We start from the raw sequence: 17,767 nt of genomic DNA, 5'->3' as shown, positions 1-17,767 counted from the left end.
TGCCATACTGTCTTGATGATGATAGCTTTGTAGTAGAGGCTAAAATCTGGGATTGTGATGCCTCCCGTTTTGGTTTTCTTCTTCAATATTACTTTGGCTATTCAGGGTCATTTGTGATTCCATAGGATAGCTTGTTCTAGCTTTGAGAAGAATGCTGGTGCAATTTTGATGGGGATTGCATTGAATGTGTAGATTGCTTTGGGTAGTAATGACATTTTCACAATGTTTATTCTTCTGATCCATGAGCATGGAATGTTTTTCCATTTCTTGGTGTCTTCTTCACTCTCCTTCATAAGTTTTCTGTAGTTTTCATCATATAGGTCTTTTACATCCTTGGTTAGGTTTACTCCTAGGTATTTGATGGTTTTTCGTGCAATTGTGAATTATGGATCAGTTTCTTGATTTCTTTCCACTGCTTCATAATTGGTGTATAGGAATGCAACCGATTTCTGTACATTGATTTTGTACCCTGCAACTTTACTGAATTCATTGATCAGTTCTAGAAGGCTTCTGGTGGAGTCTTCCGGGTTTTCCATGTAGAGTATCATGTCATCTGCAAAAAGTGAAAGTTTGACTTCTTCTTTGCCAATTCTGATGCCTTTTATTTCCTTTTGTTATCTGATTGCTGATGGTAGGACTTCCAGCAGCAAGAATGTTAAGCCAGTGGCACTTATTAAGAGACTGACCACATCATCTTTATGCAGAGTGATTTGTAACATACCAGCAGAACACAAGGGTATAATGACCACACGGTAATGTTATTTCACTGTAAAGGCAGTACCAGAAGTCAGGGCTCTGAAAACCAGTATTAACTTCAAATGAAGAATGCTTAGGTGACACAGTCTAATTACATTTGAAGTTCTCCAGATTTATTTTTGCTTGAATTTAGCACCCTACTGCCTACCAAGTTATTTTTAACCTCCTTCTTGCCTTGTTTTCATGGCACAGTTGTGGAGCCTTAAACAGTATTCACTCTGAACATGGATTTCTTTCATTGCCCTCTCTCATCTCCAGTGCCCCGTATGATCTCACACGTCTGTGTATTTCAACCAAAAAACTGAGTGGCAGGAGACTTTTTTTCCCCAAAAGAAAAAAACATCATATCTGATGATATCAACATGTGAAAAGGAGGATTTTGTTCATTTCTGTAGGCCTGACAGATAGTAGCTACTTGGTACTTGTTGGATGAATGAAATAGTGCCTTTGTAAACCTGCTGCAGTTAGCATGAGAGCAGCGACTCTACTGTGAAGCTGTATTGGACTTCGCTATTTAAATTTTTATTCCAGTGTAGTTAATACACAGTGTCCTTTTATTTCAGTGATTCAACAATTCCATACATTACTCAGTGGTCACCGTGATAAGTGCACTCTTGATCCCCATCACCCACCTCTCTGAGACTTACTTCTGAGTTGATGTTTTTATAGATCCAGAAAGCCACCAGCTCGTCTCGAAGCGAACTTGAAGGGCGAAAAGGCACTATTTCACAGTACTTCACTACTTTACACTGTCCTGTGTGTGATGACCTGACTCAGCATGGCATCTGTGGTAAATGTCGGAACCAGCCTCAGCATGTTGCAGTCATCCTCAACCAAGAGATTCGGGAGCTGGAACGTAAACAGGAGCAGCTTGTAAAGGTATGATCTTCTTGCATAGATCTTTCAGGGAAATATCATCAACCCTTGAGATATGAAACTGGTGTGAAAAGTAGGAGTAAAGATTCTGGGTTAATAAATGTCTTAAAATCAAAAATATAATTGAACTAATTTAAAGATGGCTTGATTTTGGATACTAATCCTTTATGAGATATATAATTTGCAAATATTTTCTCCCATTCTGTACATTGTCTTTTAGTTTTGTTGATTGTTTCATAATTTTTTTGTTTTTATGGAATAGTGTATTGTTTATTAAAACCTAGAACTATAATGTGCCTCTACCCAATTTCTTTTATAATAATTATCAATTTCTCTATCATATCTACTTACCATTCTCATAAAAATCTGGTTGTCCTAGGGAATTGCTAGTAAACTTGGAAGGTTCACAGTTGTAAGACTCTAGATAGAAAATTAATAGTTAACATGATTGAGTCTTATTATAGATAGAAAATTAATAGTTAACATGATTGAGTCTTTTTATATGCTAGAGAACTCTTACAGATGAGTAAACACACAGAGAAGGGGTTAAGTAATCTGCCCTATGTTACGCTGCTGCTAAGTGGCCAGCCTGAGATACAGGCATAAAATGCAGAGATGATTTTTCAAATGTGGGAATTCTACCAGTAATAAACAACTGAAATCTGTAAAAACATTATGCTTGCACATTAAAAAACATTTCTTAACAGTGATTATACCTTTTAAACCATTTGGATTCTAGTCTGAGCTTCATTATATTGGCCTTGGCCTTGGTTTTATCAAGTTCTTTCATAGGTCCCATCTACTTCTAAGGTTGTAAATTCTCTTATACAATCATTCCTCACAGTCCTAATGTAATCCAAACCAGTATGTGAAGGCCAGCCTCTGCACCTTGTCCTCAAGGGAAAGGCAGAGTATCAGTCATAATCTCTTAGTAAAACTTCGCTGCCATGAACAGGGAGAGAAACCATGTCTTAGGAGACTAGGCTCTGAAGACATCTGAGCATTATATGAAGGATTGATAAAGCATAGACTATTTCCTCTGCACCATTCTAGCCGCCACATTTGTACTGGCAGAAAATTATTAAGTTTTAGAGAATATAGCCAGTCATCTGGAATCTATTAAACAGATCTCATTAAGGATGGTAGAATCTTAAAGGTATGATTATTTTGATGCAACCACTGAAGCCTAGCTTGTTAAAATAAGTTGATTTTCCCTCCTAAATACCCTCACTTTTCTCCTTCCCTTTTGTTATCATCCTAGTCCAAACCATCATCTGTCCCCTAAACTCCTACAGCACTCTCCTACCCTGACCCTCCTGCCACTGTCTCCATTCTCAACACTAGAATATTTATATATTTTTAAGTTTATTTTACTTATGATGGGGGAGAGAGAATCCCTAGTAGGTTCTCCATCCACTGTTGGCACGAAGTTCAGTAGGGACTCAAACTCAAACTATGAGATTATGACCCGAACTGCAATTGAGTTGGATGCTTAGCCAACTGAGCCACCCAGGCGCCCCTACATTTTCAAAGTACAAGCGTGGTACTTTCTTCTCTCTAAAATTCAAACTCCTTTGTAGGCTTTATTAGTCTTCATTCTGGCACCTACCTGCGACCTTTCTCTCCATTGCTTACCCTTCTCCCTGACACACTCTTCAATACAATGCTTTAAAGCCAGAAATTCATTATAAACTCAGAAAACAAAATGATTGTTGGGGAAATTTTAACTCCCTGTTAAACACTACACATAAGATTCTAGACAGCCATAGCAAATCTCAGAGAAAAATTCCATCACCTCACTTTTTATAATAAGCAGGAAAAAATGAGAAGAAATGAAATGCGCATCTGATTGGCTTATTTTTTCAAAAATTTTTAAAGGATAACAAAAAGACTAAATCAGACATTTTTTTTTTAATGAGCTAAAAGTAAGCATCCCATTGGTTGTGTTTCGAGTTTTGAGCTAGAGTGCTCAGAGTTGAAATCACCAGTAACAGATCTTGAAACTAAATATTGAGTTAAATTTAAAGAGGCAAGTAATTCCATCCTGGCTTATTTATCAGACAAGCACAGAGAGTTGCATAAATATTGATCAGTTTGTCCTGACACCTGACTAAAACTACAATACATACAGCTTCAGTACAGAACTTGAGTATTTGGGGATAGATTGGAGACTCATGGCAGAGATCTCTTTAGTGAAAGACTTCACAGAAGAGCAGCATGCTCGGTCATCAGAGAGCACGCTGAGTAAGACAGAATCGTCACTGGTCCCGTAACCAGTGCGCTCTGACCCAGATGAGAGCATGAACTAGAGCAGAAGCAGCTGTTTGGTATCCCTTTTGTAAATCACCCAGACACACTATTCAGATTAAAAAAAAAAATCCAAACTGTATTTTCTTGACTCTTTAGTCCACACTATAATATCCTTTTTAATTTTTTTGATGATGTCTTATAATCTTTTTAATATACACAGGGCTTGGGACTTTAGGATCTCATCGTTGTGTTAAGACATTATAATGCCTCTCCTCTGTTAAAAATTGCCTTATTTTTTCCCTTTAGATCAAATCTCACTAAACATCAGAATCACCCAGGGGCCCTAAAAAGTAGCTCCTTAGGCGGCCCTGCCCAGGGATTCCGATTCATTGATCTGGGGTGGGGCTCAAGTGTTAGTATACTTTTAAGCTCATATATAGTAATATGAGAACTACTTGTCTGGAGTCTAGACTACTACTTTCTAATTCACAACTTTTGGGGTTTTTTTCATACTGACATTTTCTAGAATAAGATAACTTATTGGCATCTGAAAAGATAAATCTGAGTAGTTTGAAAAAATATTGTTTATGGCTCATTTAAAAGGCGGTCTTTAATGGTAATTGTAGCTTATTATATGAATCTTAATACACCGTTGACCCTTGAGCAACATAGGGGCTAGGGGGAACTACTCTCACATAGTTAAAATTCATATGTGGATTTTTGACTATCTAAAAACTTTAGTAATTGCCTGTTAGTGACCAGAAGCCTTACTGATAAATAGCTGAGAACACATATTTGTATGTTACATGGATTATACACTGTATTCTTTCAATAAAGTAAGCTAGAGAAAAATCATAAGCTAGAGAAGAGAAAAACATTTATAGTACTGCACTGAGTTTATTGGAAAAAAATCTGTGTATCATTACTTACCTGTTAGAAATGCCTTAACATAGGGTAGGCAAGGCTTCAGAGGTGAAAATTAAACTTCCTGTAATCTGTGGTGAGTCAGAGAGGAGGGACTATAAGAAAGTTTGTTAACACATATGCATAGGACCTACCTATTGTTTTATGTGTTCCTCTTATACTTTCAGATATGCAAGAACTGTACAGGGTGCTTTGATCGACATATCCCGTGTGTCTCTCTGAATTGTCCCGTACTTTTCAAACTCTCCCGAGTAAACAGAGAATTATCCAAGGCACCATATCTCCGGCAATTACTAGACCAGTTTTAAATTGTCAATATCACAGAATTCCAGGTGCTATTTTTTTCAGTGTTTACCACTAAACTGTTGTGCATGGTGCTTTTTCAACTTTCATCAAGTCAAGTATGTTCACTGTCTATTATCTGAAGACTATGAAGACTTTTATGCTGAACTAAAAATTGTTCTTGTTGATCTCTGAATAGCTCACTTCTTACAATGTACAAATCCTCCATCCTTTCACCTTTCTAACATTGTTTTATAATGTACGTGTTGAATTTGCTCCGGTATGTGTGACATCTTGTAAATCCATTTGCGTAGATCATACTTACTTCCCTGTGGAAGGAGCACTGAAAACCTCTTTAAGAAAAAACAAACAAAAACAAACCATCCGTGTGTTTTTCTTGAACTGTCTGTATCAAGACGTGTTACTTAGAGATACTCATTCACTTTATAATTTTGACTGCGAAATATTTTGTAAATACACTTTTTTACTTTTCAAACAACTGAGTAAAATAATGTGCAATGACTTTTATACAAATGATTTTCAAGTTGTTAGGTATATTTCCTCTAGGTTTTGCTTGACTCAGAGTAGAGTTGTTATTTTGATCAAACTGTGCAAACAATAGTACCATGTGTAGCATTTTGAAACCTTATTTTCTAAAACGCTGTCTTGCTTTAGCTATTAATGGGGCATTGTGAGGAACTGTGCAAAGACATTTTTGTTACAAACCTGTGGGCCTGTTGCAATACTTTAAAAATAAAAATTTTATTCCATTTTTGCTTGTTTTGTATAGACATTTCTATTGCTTCTAAATATGCTTAAAATATTTTCTTTCCTTATGTACTGTACAGTTAATCTTATTTGCCATCATCTTGAACACAAAATGTGTATTTAGAATATTTGTATAACTGTATAAAATGAAAAAGGAATTATGTGGTCAGTGCATTGTTTTCTAAACTGGAAATCATTTTGTTTTAAAAGTTAATAATGGAAACCATATTAAAATTGAATAAAATATGAAATATGGCAGTGTGATTTTTATCTTGGTATAAATGGTATTTCTCTTCATCTGTTGTATTAGCCTGTGTTGGTTGCATCTTATTAATGAGGTAAATTTAATTCGTTGTTATATTCCAATTGATGCTGTGCATTCCTTCACCAAACTGTGTGGATTAAGGGGGACGGGCAGCAAAAGTAGTCCAGAAAAATTCTAGCTTTCATCCTTTTATAGTTCTAAGGAGCTACTTGTTAGTAGAGTTTGTGTACATTTTCATTTAGATACGATTAGTCTTGAAGCTGGGACTTCCCAGAGAGAAAATAATTATTACATTCTTCCTTTTTTAAAAATTAAACATCAGGTTATTTCAATAGAAAACAATACAGAAATAAGAATTACTTTCTCTCTTCTAGGTTCTGTGCTATTAGTCCCACTCCCACCAGCTTTCCCCTAGTGACTGGACAGGATTCTCAACAGACTGAACACAGCCAAACTAACAAATCGTTTTTAAGCCACAAGCGCCCAAAGCTAACAGTTTTACCTTCTCCCCATCTCTCTGCATCCCGTGTAACACTGCCCTCTGACTCTGCAGACCGTCGTTCAGTAATGTGACGTCCCCTGTGAGGGCACTGAAATTTGGACTTTGACCAAAAGACTATTTTGCAAGAAGCTTGCAGCATACTTTCCCTAATTATTTTCCCTGCCTTTTTAAGTCAGCTGCTAATATAAGTTTTGTATTTCACCCAGACCACAAAAAAAAAATTTCATTTCTGAGTAATGCTGGAGAGAGAAACATCATTGCCTCTAGGGCCCCTGGATGGCTCAGTCGGTTGAGTATCTGACTTCGGCTCAGGTCATGATCTCACGGTTCCTGAGTTTGAGCCCTGTGTTGGGCTCTGAGCTGACAGCTCAGAGCCTGAAGCCTGCTTCGGATTCTGTGTCTCCCTCTCTGTTCCTCCCCCACTCATGCTTTGTCTTCTCTCTCAAAAATAAACATTAAAAAAAATTTCCTCATTCTGCCCACTTCCCACCAGTGCCTTTCCCCCCGCCGCCCCGCACAGAGCCCTGTCAGCAGTGGGAAGCAGGCAAACGCTGAACCTACAACACTCAATTCCGTAGGAAATTCAGTCTCCTGAGTGCGAAGAAGGCCAAGACACTGGGACAAATGTGAACGGAGAGGAGTTAGGGGATTTTGAGAGGAGGTGGTCCTGTGAGGGCCGAGGGAGGCCGCGCAGAGTCTGCGGACTCGGTTCAGCCTGCTGACGGTCACAGGCACATCTCCACTGGTCTCGGGAGGTGCAGTCCCTGCCCAGGTGACCTGAGTCTCTTCCGGAGCCGTAGTTTATGCAGTAAAGTCTTAGTAGCTCTGTAATCTTGATCTTTCCACTTACTCTCTGCTGTTTACATTTTCAAAATAACTGCAGGGATATTCCTTTAGGCCTATCATGCTTTTAAGTTGATTTTTCAGTTTCAGAATAGTATTTCTTAAGATATTCATAGATTTGATTTTCTAAAGTAAAACCCTTGGCTACAAATGACATGAGGGCTCTGCCACAAACAGAGAAGAGCGGGAAGGCTACATTATGTCCCAGTCTCTCAGCAAGACCTCCACCTCTTAAAGCACAGTCGGCCGGAGCACCCCATATGATGAGACCTGTTACCTTTAGCCATTTTGGGTTTTATAAAAGTGAATGAAATCTAATACCATGAATGCCCCCGGAGTTCTGCTTTTAAAAAAATGCTCCATATAGGAAAATAGTCATGGATTGTTTCTAGCATTTGAAGTCTGAGGAAGAAGTGAAAAGACAGCACTGAATCCACGGTGCCTTCCTCACCTGGACCCATAGCTGCTTTGTCACTTTGGCCAAGCTCCAAAAGTGGCTTAAAAGCACAGTATCTTGTAGGGAACTCTCACGGATTATACAATCACGTTTCTGTGTATATTTGGGGAGGAGAGAAAGTGGCCAGGAAGATAGAGGAGACACTTAAATCAAAATACCATCTTATTGCCTCAGAGTCTTTACCTGACTTGCTATTAATACCATCACACGTGCCTTTGTTGGAGGGAAAGAGTGCAAGGTTCCAGGAAGGTGATGTGCTTGAAATAAACCCCATATCCTGGTCTTTCTCATGATTGCTACTGGGAAGGCAGCCCTTTTGAAAAGCTACTAATTTGGTCATAGAGATTAAGAAGTTTAAAAATAATCATTCTTTGAAAACACCACCACCTGCCCTGATTACTTGACAGAGGCTCTATGAATGGGAATATGGGGGAATGCAAAAATTTACACAAATATAAATTATTAGCTATGCAAGAAATATTTACTGAGCACCTAAGATGCACCCTGCATTTTGTGCATCTAACGATGCCAAGGTAATCCACTGCCTCAAGTATGTCACGCTGTTGGGAGAGAGAGGTAAGTAATGACATTGTTTTCAAGATGATGACATAAAGATGTTTTTGTCTCTTCCTCTTCTGTTGGATAAACCCAAAAATAATAAAGAGAAAGCCAGCATTAGAGAACTCCAGAAAAGCTTAGGAATAGAAGACCCCAGATGTGAACTAATTATTTAAAGGGAGAAGGGAGACCTCACACATCACCTTGACCCCACATTATCAGGTGTCCACACCCTCCCCTACACACACAGTTGATTTTAGTCCTACTCTTCCGCAAATGAGAACCAGAGAGGTGCTGAACTTGGGGACACCAGGCACTGAATGGGACAGGACTAGGTATACCACTAAGAATAGTGGAAGTCTGAAGAGAGACCCTCTGCCCCACACCCTGCCACAGTGCAAAACACCAAGTCTACACTCCCGTATCATTAGGTGCTGCTTTGACTCAAATTACAGTTGGCTATTTATGCCAGCCTTTGATAGCAGTCTATCCAATAAGTTCAATACGTCACAAAGTCTGAGATCATATCTGATGTGCTCCCCAACAAACCCACCATCAGCATAACACCATGTTACTGATAAATAACAGTGAATTGTAGGGTTTAAGATGCCCATCTGATGAAAAACTGACAGTATTTCCCCTGCTGTTACTCAGCACAGTACTGGAAGTCCTAACCACAGAAGACAATTGTAAAAGGAATGAAAGGCATCCAAATTGGTAGGGAAGAAATAAAACTTTACTTGCAGATAAAAAGATGCTATACATACAAAACTCCACAAAAAACTACTAGAACTGATAAAGAAATTCAGTAGGGTTCCAGGATACAAAATCAATGTACAGAAATTCACTGTATTCCTATACACTAATAAACGAGCAGAAAGAGAAATTAAGAAAACAATACCATTTATAACTAAACCAAAAGTAATAAACTACGTAGGAATAAACTGAGCCAAGAAGGTAAAAAACCTGTACTCTGAAAACTATAAAATGTTGATGGAAGAAATTGAAGATGACATAAATAAAAATATATTCCATGCTCATCGATTGGAAGAATATTAGTAATATGGCCATACTACCAAAAGCAATCTACAGATTTAATGCAATCCCTATCAAAATGCCAATAGCATTTTTTCACAGAACTAAAATAATCATAAAATGTATATGGAACCACAGAAGACCTCAAAGAGCCAGAGCAATCTTAAAAAGAACAAAACTGGAGGTATCACAATCCCAGCTTATAAGGCATACTACAAAGCTGTAGCGATCAAAACAGTATGTCACTGGGCAAAAACAGACACACAGATCAAGAGAACAGAACAGAAAGCCCATAAATAAATACCCCATTATACGGTTAATTAATCTTCTACTATGAAGTCAAGAATATTCAATGGAGAAAAGTCTCCTCAACTGGGGGAGAAGCCTTTCCGAACTGGTACTGGGAAAACTGGAGTACTACATGCAAAAGAAAATCTGGACCACTTTCTTACACTATACACAAAAATAAACACAAATGGACTAAAGACCTAAATGTGAAACTTGAACCATAAAAATCCTACAAGGAAACAGGTAGTAATCTCTCCAATAATGGTCATAGCATATCTTTCTAGATACATCTCATGAGGGAATAAATAAATAAATAATAAATAAAAGCAAAAACTATTGGGACTACATCAAAATTTAAAAAATTCCTACACGGGAAAGGAAGTAATCAACAAAACTAAAACGCAGCTTTCTGAATGGGAGAAGATATGTGCAAATGACATATCCCATTAAAATTTAGTGTCCAAAATACATAATTTATATAACACCAAAAAATCAATTAAAAAATGAGAAGAAAACATGAACAGACATTTCTCCAAAAACAACATCCACATGGCCAATAGGCGTAAAAAGATGCTCAACGTCATTCATCATCAGTGAAGTACAAATCTGGGATGCCTGGGTGGCTCATGGCTCAGTCAGTCAAGCGTGTGATTCTTGATTTGGGCTCAGGTCATGATCTCACAGTCATGAGATCAAGCCCCACATCAGGCTCTGTGCTGACAGCCTGGAACCTTCTTGGGATTCTCTCTCACTCTCCCTTTCTCCCTCTTTCTCTTCCCCTCCCCTGCTCACTCACTCTCTAAACATTTTTTTTAAACACAAGAAACAGCAAGTGTTGGCAAGGATGTGGAGAAAAAGGAATTCTCATGCACTGTTGGTGAGAATGCAAACTGGTGCAGCCACTGTGGAAAAAAGTACGGAAGTTCCTCAAAAAGTTAAAAATAGAATTACTATATAATTAATTAATTAACCCAAAGAACACAAAAACACTAATTTGAAAAGGTTGTGCACCCCTGGTTATTGCAGCATTATTTACATTGGCAAATTATGGAAGCAGCCCAAGTGTCCATCAATACATGAATGGATAAAGAAGAGCCTACATAATATATATAGACATACACACACACACATACCTACAATAGATTATTCAGTCATAAAAAAGAATGAAATCTTCCCATTTGCAACAACGAGGATGGAGCTAGATAGTACAATGCTAACTGAAATAAGTCAGAGAAAAACATGTGTTTTTACCTATATGTCGAATTTAAGAAACAAAACAAAGAAAGAAAAGAAAAGGGTCAAAAAAAAAATAGGGAGAAAGAGAGGGCAAGAGAGAATCCTAAATGTAGAGAACAAACTGCTGGTTACGAGAGGGGGACAAACTGGTGTGGGGTGGGTGAAATGGGTGAAGGGGTGAAGATTACACTGAATGTGATGAATAGTGAATAATGGACACAACTGTTGGAATCACTGTATGGTACACTGGAAACTAATGTAACACTGTATGTTAACTGAGAGACAACCAAGAGCTAGGAAGGGCCGAACAATAAAGTTCATCTCCTACAGGAGACCACTTTGAGATAAGAAGTGGCTGTTTTATCTAGAAACCAACACAGAGAGTCAAGGAACACCAGAAATCAGAGGAATGTGTTCCTAACAAAAGAGCAAGGCAAAACCCCAGAAAAAGCCCTTAATGAAACAGAGATAGGTGATTTACCTCATAAGGAGTTAAAAAATAAAGATGCTCACCAAGTTCAAGAGAATAATGCATGAACAGAGATAGAATTCCAACAGAAAGATACAAAACATAAGAAAGTACCAAAGAGAAGTCACAGAACTGAAGAATACAATAACTGAACTGACAAATACACTTAGAAGGGTTCAATAACAGACTAGATGAAGCTGAAGAAAGAATCGGCTAAGTCAAAAACATAGCAATTTAATCCATCCAATCAGAGTAGCAAAAAGAAAAAAGAATGAAAAATACTGAAGCAAGTTTGAGAGGCAGGTGGGACAACATCAAGAGGACCAATATTTGCAGGGGGTTCCGGAAAGAGAAGAGAGAAAAAAGGACCAGAAAATTCATTTAAAGAAATCATGGTTGAAAACTTCCTTTACCTGGGAAGGGAAACAGATACCCAAGTCCAGAAAGTTCAGAGTTCCAAGTAACATGAACGCCAACAGACCCCACACCAAGACACCTTATAATTAGATTGTCAAAAGTTAAAGACAGGGAGAGGATCTTAAAAGCAAGAGAAAAACTTGTTATGTATAAGGACATCTTGCTAAGATGATAAGCAGATTTTTCAGCAGAGAGTTTGCAGGTCAGAAGGAAGTGGCAGGATACATTCAAAGTGCTCAAAGAAAAAACCTGCCATACTAGAAAACTCTACCCAGTAAAGTTGTCCTTCAGAATTGAATGAGAGATCAAGCAAAAGCCAGAGGAGTTGGCAACAACCTTAGAAGAAATGTTAAGAGATTTCTTCAAGCTGAAATGAGGGGATACTAATTAGAGGAAATATATGTGAAAGTATAAATTCCAGTAGTAAAAATAAATACATAGTTAAATTCAGAATAATCTAATGTGATGGTGATAGGCTAATCACTTGTAAACCTAGTTTGAAGATTAAAAGACAAATATAGTAAAAATAATTATAACTATAATAATTTGTCATTGGATACACAAGATAAAAAGATTTAAACTGTGACATCAAAAACAAAAATGCAGGGTAGGGAGAGTAAAAATATAGGGCTCTAAAATGCATTCAAATGAGACTTGGGAAGATGCTGGAGAAATAGGGAGCTCCGTACTTCCTGCCCGCATCTCTTAAACAAAGAAGGGCTGAAGCCAAAGGACACTGAACTGCAAGAGTCTGGGAGGAAAAGACAGAGTCCATTAAGAAGACAGACTCATAGGTGCGTGATTGCAAACTGGGGAAGATAAAAATGGGCCAGGACTGGGAGGCACGGAGGGGAGGGAGCCCCCACCCACCTCTGCGGAGATACAAGGGGAAGAGAAAGAGCAGCTGAAACTGCTCACAGAACTGTCCCTGGAGAAGAGAAAAACCTCAGCCTGGGATGGAGAGAGATCCTATGATCCCATCTCTAACCAGAGAGATCCTACCCCTAACTTTGGTGCTTTCTTTGCACCAGAAAAAACTGCTCCCCTACTATCCGTACTCAATCCCCAGCTAGGAAGTGGTCCGGCCTGCAGGAGTACATTTCAGGCGGCACCCTTAAAGTGCATACACGAAGATCTGGAAACAACGCAGGGCTTGGGAAATACAACTCGGCCCACCTTGGCTACACCTGGGCACAGGGAGATCGGACTCAAAAGAGTGATTGCAATGCTTGGTTCGAGAAGGGACTGGGGCACCACCACTTTTTTCCCCACAACCACCAAGGCGGGGCCTCAGGGAGTGTCCAGGGGGGACCCACAGTGGAAGGGAGACCTGCCTATACCAAACCACGCCCATGTGCCATGGAGGGCTGTTTTTTCTGTTTGTTTTGTTTTGTTATCAGAGCACAGGGCAAGACCAACATTGATGGGTTGCCTTGATTAATTCTAGATCAATTCTTGCTATTCAGATATATTTTCCCTTATCTCATTCTTATCTCTCTCCCCTCTGCTGCACTGGGCACTCTAGTTATTGATTTGCTTAAACAGTCACATTTAGTCCATTCTCTTGATGCATATTCTACACCTCTGTCACTACCTTCCTTTCTCCTTCTCTCTGGAATAATCAGACTATATAGTTTTTCTGGGTAACACTATTTTCATTTCTTTCTCCTTACCTCCTACCATAATCTCCTTTTTCTCTCTCTGAATTAAGCCTTTGCTCTCTGCCTGGTCAATGTTCAATTTCTCTTTCTCCCCACCCCTGTCATTTATTTCTTTGTATATACTATTCCATCAGCACTGCCTCCACCCTGCTCTTTATTTGTAGCTGGGATTTCTGGTTTTATGCTTTTAGAGGCCCTTTGTCTTTTGTTGTTTTTGTTTTCTTTTTTCCTTTCAGTTTGGTTGGTTGTTTGATTTGTCAGTGCATTTGCGTGCTTTTGTTCCCTGTTTGTCTGTTTTCCTTTTCAGGGCGACCTCAAGAAACAAGCCAAAGTACACATGGTGGAGAGTCCCAATATCACTACAAGTAGGGAAATGAAATAACCAAAGGCACAAGAGAGACCAAGGGACACCATTAAAAGAACACTTCCTGAATGGACAGGCCCTGGACAGTCAGTGAGCCTCCTTTAATATAGCAGAACGCACAGGCACAGAGAACATAACAAGCTTTTAAAATTTACAAGAGACAGAAAGCTAGCCAAAATGATGAAACAGAACTCTCCTCTAAAGAAATTCCTGGAAGAAATGACAGATAAAGAATTGCTCAAAACAGATATAAGCAACATAACTAACCAAGAATTTAGAAAAATATACATAAAATTAATTGCTGGGCTTAAAAAAGACATGGAAGACACCACAGAAGCTATTGCTACGAAGATTATGGACCTTAAAAATAGCTGTGATGAGTTAACAAATGCTATAAATGAGATGCCTAATAAAATGGAGGCTGCCACTGCATGGACTGAAGAGGCAGAGAGGAAAATAGGTGAATTAGAAGACACAGTTATAGAAAAAGAGGAAGCCAAGAAAAAGAGATAAATTGATCCAGGAGCACAAAAGGAGAATTCAAGAACTGAGTGATGCAATCAAACAGAAAAATAGCCCTATCATATGAATTCCAGAAGAAGGAGAGAGAGAAAAAAGGGGCTGGAGGGGTACCTGAACAAATGATAACTGAAAACTTCCCCAATCTGGGGAAGAAAACAGATAATGAAATCCAAGAGGCCCAGAGAACTCCCCTCAGACATAACTTAAATCGATCTTCTGCATGACATATCATAGTGAAACTGGCAAAATATAAGGATAAAGAGAAAATTCTGAAAGCAGCTAGGGAGAAAAGGGCCCTAACATAAAGAGGGAGACCTACCATAGTAGTCACAGAACTATCTACTGAAACTTGGCAGGCCAGAAAGGAATGGCAGGAAATCTTCAATGTGATGAACAGAAAAAATATGCAGATTCAGCCAAGAATCCTTTATCCGGCAAGTCTATCATTCAGAATAGAAGGAGAAATAAAGATTTTCCTAAATAAACAAAAATTGAAAGAAGTTACCACTACCAAACCAGCCCTACAAGAAATCCTAAGGGGGACTCTATGAGGGAAATGTTGCAAAGAATACAAAGTACCAGAGACACCACTACAAGCATGAACCTGACAGAGAACACAATGAATCTAACTCCATATTTTTCATTATTTTTGAATAATAATTCAATAACACTGAATGTAAATGGACTAAATGCTCCAATCAAAAGACATAGGGTATCAGAATGGATAAAACAAAATCCATCTCTTTGCTGTCTACAAGAGACTCATTTTAGACCTCAGGACACCTTCAGATTGAAAGTAAGGGGATGGGGAAATATCTATCATGTGACTGGAAGTCAAAAGAAAGCTGGAGTAGCCATACTTATATTGGACAACTGGACTGAGTAGCTAAAATGAACAAACCAAGAGACTATAGATGCTGGCGAGGGTGTGGATGGACGGGCACACTCCTACACTGTTGGTGGGAATGTAAACCGATGCAGCCGCTCTGGAAAACAGTATGGAGGTTCCTCAAAAAACTATCAGTAGAAGTCCCCTATGACCCACCAATAGTACTGCTAGGGATTTACCCAAGGGATACAGAAGTGCTGATGCATTGAAGCACATGTGCCCCAATGTTCATAGCGGCGCTTTCTACAATAGCTGAATCATGGAAAGAGCCTAAATGTCCATCACCTGATGAATGGATCAAGATGTTGTATATATATACAATGGAGTACTACATGGCAATGAGAAAGAATGAAATCTGGCCATTTGTAGCAACGTGGATGGACCTCGAGGGAGTCATGCTAAGCGAAATAAGTCAGGCAGAGAAGGACAGATACCATATGTTTGCACTCATAGGTCTAACAGGAGAAACCTAACAGAGGACCATAGGGAGGGGAAGGGGGAAAGAGAGTTGGAGAGAGAGAGGGACACAAATCATGAGAGACTATTGAATACTGAAAACAAACCAGGGACTGAAGAGGGTGGTGGTAATGGAGGAGGGCACTTGTGGGGAGAAGCAATGGGTGTTATATGGAAACCAATTTGACAATAAACTGTTAAAAAATTAAAAATTAAAAAAATAAATAAAGGTGGTAATAAGGGATGAAAAAAGGGCATTATATAATAATTACATGGTCTATCTATCAGGAAGAACTAATAATTATAAATGTCTACTCACTGAATTCAGGAGCACCCAGATACATAAAACAATCACAAACAGAAACAATCTTATTGATAAGAATGTACTAATAGCAAGGGACTTTAATACTCCACTTACAGCAATGGATAAATCAACTAGACAGTAAAACCACTAATGAAACAATGGATCTGAATAACACATTGGACCAGATGAATCTGACAGATATATTTAGAACTCTACATCCCAAGGGTATGGAATTCACTTTCTTCTCAAGTGCGCATGGTACATTCTTCAAGATAGACTACATATGGGGTCACAATGCAGCCTTCAATAAATATAAAAGAATTGAGATTATACCATGCACACTTTCAGATCACAATGCTATGAAACTTGAAATCAATCACAGGAAAAAGTCTGGGAAACCTTCGAAAAACATGGAGGTTAAAGACCACCCTGCTAAAAAATGAACGGGCCAATCAGGCAATTAGAGAAGAAATTTTAAAATATATGGAAACAAATGAAAATGAAAATACAACAATCCAAACTCTTTGGGATGCAGCAAAGGCAGTCCTAAGAGGAAAGTACATTGCACTCCAGGCCTATTTCAAGAAACTAGAAAGTGCACAAATACAAAATCTAACAGCACACCTAAAGGAACTAGAAACAGAGCAGCAAGAGTACCCCAAACTCAGCAGAAGAGAAATAATAAAGAAATAAACAATAGTGAATCCAAATAAACAGTTGAACAGATCAATGAAACCAAGAGTTGTTTTTTTGAAAAAATAAATAAATTGATAAATCTCTAGCCAGGCTTCTCAAAAAGAAAAGAGAGAGCACCCAAACAGACAAAATCACGAATGAAAATTGATCTATTACAACCAATCCCTCAGAAATACATGCAATCATCAGTGAATACTATGAAAAATTACATGCCAACAAACTGGGCAACCTAGAAGAAATGGGCAAATTCCTAAACACACATGGACTACCAAAATTCAAACAGGAAGAGATAGAAAATCTGAACAGACCCATCACTGGTGAAAAAATTGGATCAGTTATCAAAAATCTCCCAATAAATAAGAGCCCCGGACCAGATGGCTTCCCTGGGGAATTCTACCAGACATTTAAATCAGAGTTAATACCAATTCTTCCCAAGCTATTCCAAAAAATTGAAATGGAAGGAAAGTTTCAGGACTCATTCTATGAAGCCAGCATCACTTTGATTCTGAAACCGGACAGAGACTCAAGCAAAAAAAAGAGAACTACAGGCCAATATCCTTAATGAATACAGATGCAAAAGTCCTCAACAAGATACTTGCAAATCAAATTCAAGAGCATATAAAAAGAAATATCCACCATGATCAAGTGGGATTCATTCCTGGGTTACAGGGCTGGTTCAATATTCACAAATCCATCAATATGATATATCACATCAGCAAAAGAAAACATAAAACCATATGATCCTGTCGATAGATGTAGAAAAAGCATCTGACAAAATACAGCATCCTTTCTTAATAAAAACTCTTGAGAAAGTCAGGATAGAAGAAACTTACTTAAAGATCATAAAAGCCTTTTATGAAAAGCCCATAGCTAATATCCTTAATGGAGAAAAACTGAGAGCTTTTCCCATGAAATCAGGAACACGACAAGGATATCCACCCTGACCACT

At 38.4% G+C, this 17,767-nt stretch overlaps 1 protein-coding gene and 1 long non-coding RNA gene across 6 annotated transcripts in view; one reads left to right on the top strand and one right to left on the bottom strand.

Annotated features, from left to right (window-relative positions):
* LOC115296943 overlaps nucleotides 1-4,881 on the bottom strand; it is a 20,354-nt gene extending 15,473 nt beyond the window's left edge. The window contains exons 1-3 of the long non-coding RNA XR_003911157.1: nucleotides 4,813-4,881; nucleotides 1,984-2,052; nucleotides 1,404-1,605 (exon numbers count right to left, since the gene is read on the bottom strand). This is a non-coding gene — a long non-coding RNA (uncharacterized LOC115296943). The remainder of the gene's footprint in view (nucleotides 1-1,403; nucleotides 1,606-1,983; nucleotides 2,053-4,812) is intronic.
* REV3L (REV3 like, DNA directed polymerase zeta catalytic subunit) overlaps nucleotides 1-6,120 on the top strand; it is a 178,179-nt gene extending 172,059 nt beyond the window's left edge. For all 5 annotated transcript variants that reach the window (XM_029945421.1, XM_029945422.1, XM_029945420.1 and 2 more), the window contains 2 exons: nucleotides 1,426-1,635; nucleotides 4,974-6,120. In XM_029945421.1, coding sequence (XP_029801281.1) covers nucleotides 1,426-1,635; nucleotides 4,974-5,114 — 351 coding nt within the window. In that variant the 3' untranslated portion in view covers nucleotides 5,115-6,120. The remainder of the gene's footprint in view (nucleotides 1-1,425; nucleotides 1,636-4,973) is intronic.
* Nucleotides 6,121-17,767: the final 11,647 nt, after the last annotated feature.

This window comes from Suricata suricatta, chromosome 7 (genome assembly GCF_006229205.1).
Source record: "Suricata suricatta isolate VVHF042 chromosome 7, meerkat_22Aug2017_6uvM2_HiC, whole genome shotgun sequence".
In the NCBI taxonomy this organism is placed as follows: domain Eukaryota; kingdom Metazoa; phylum Chordata; class Mammalia; order Carnivora; family Herpestidae; genus Suricata; species Suricata suricatta.
This window is presented reverse-complemented; position numbering and strand designations above follow the sequence as displayed.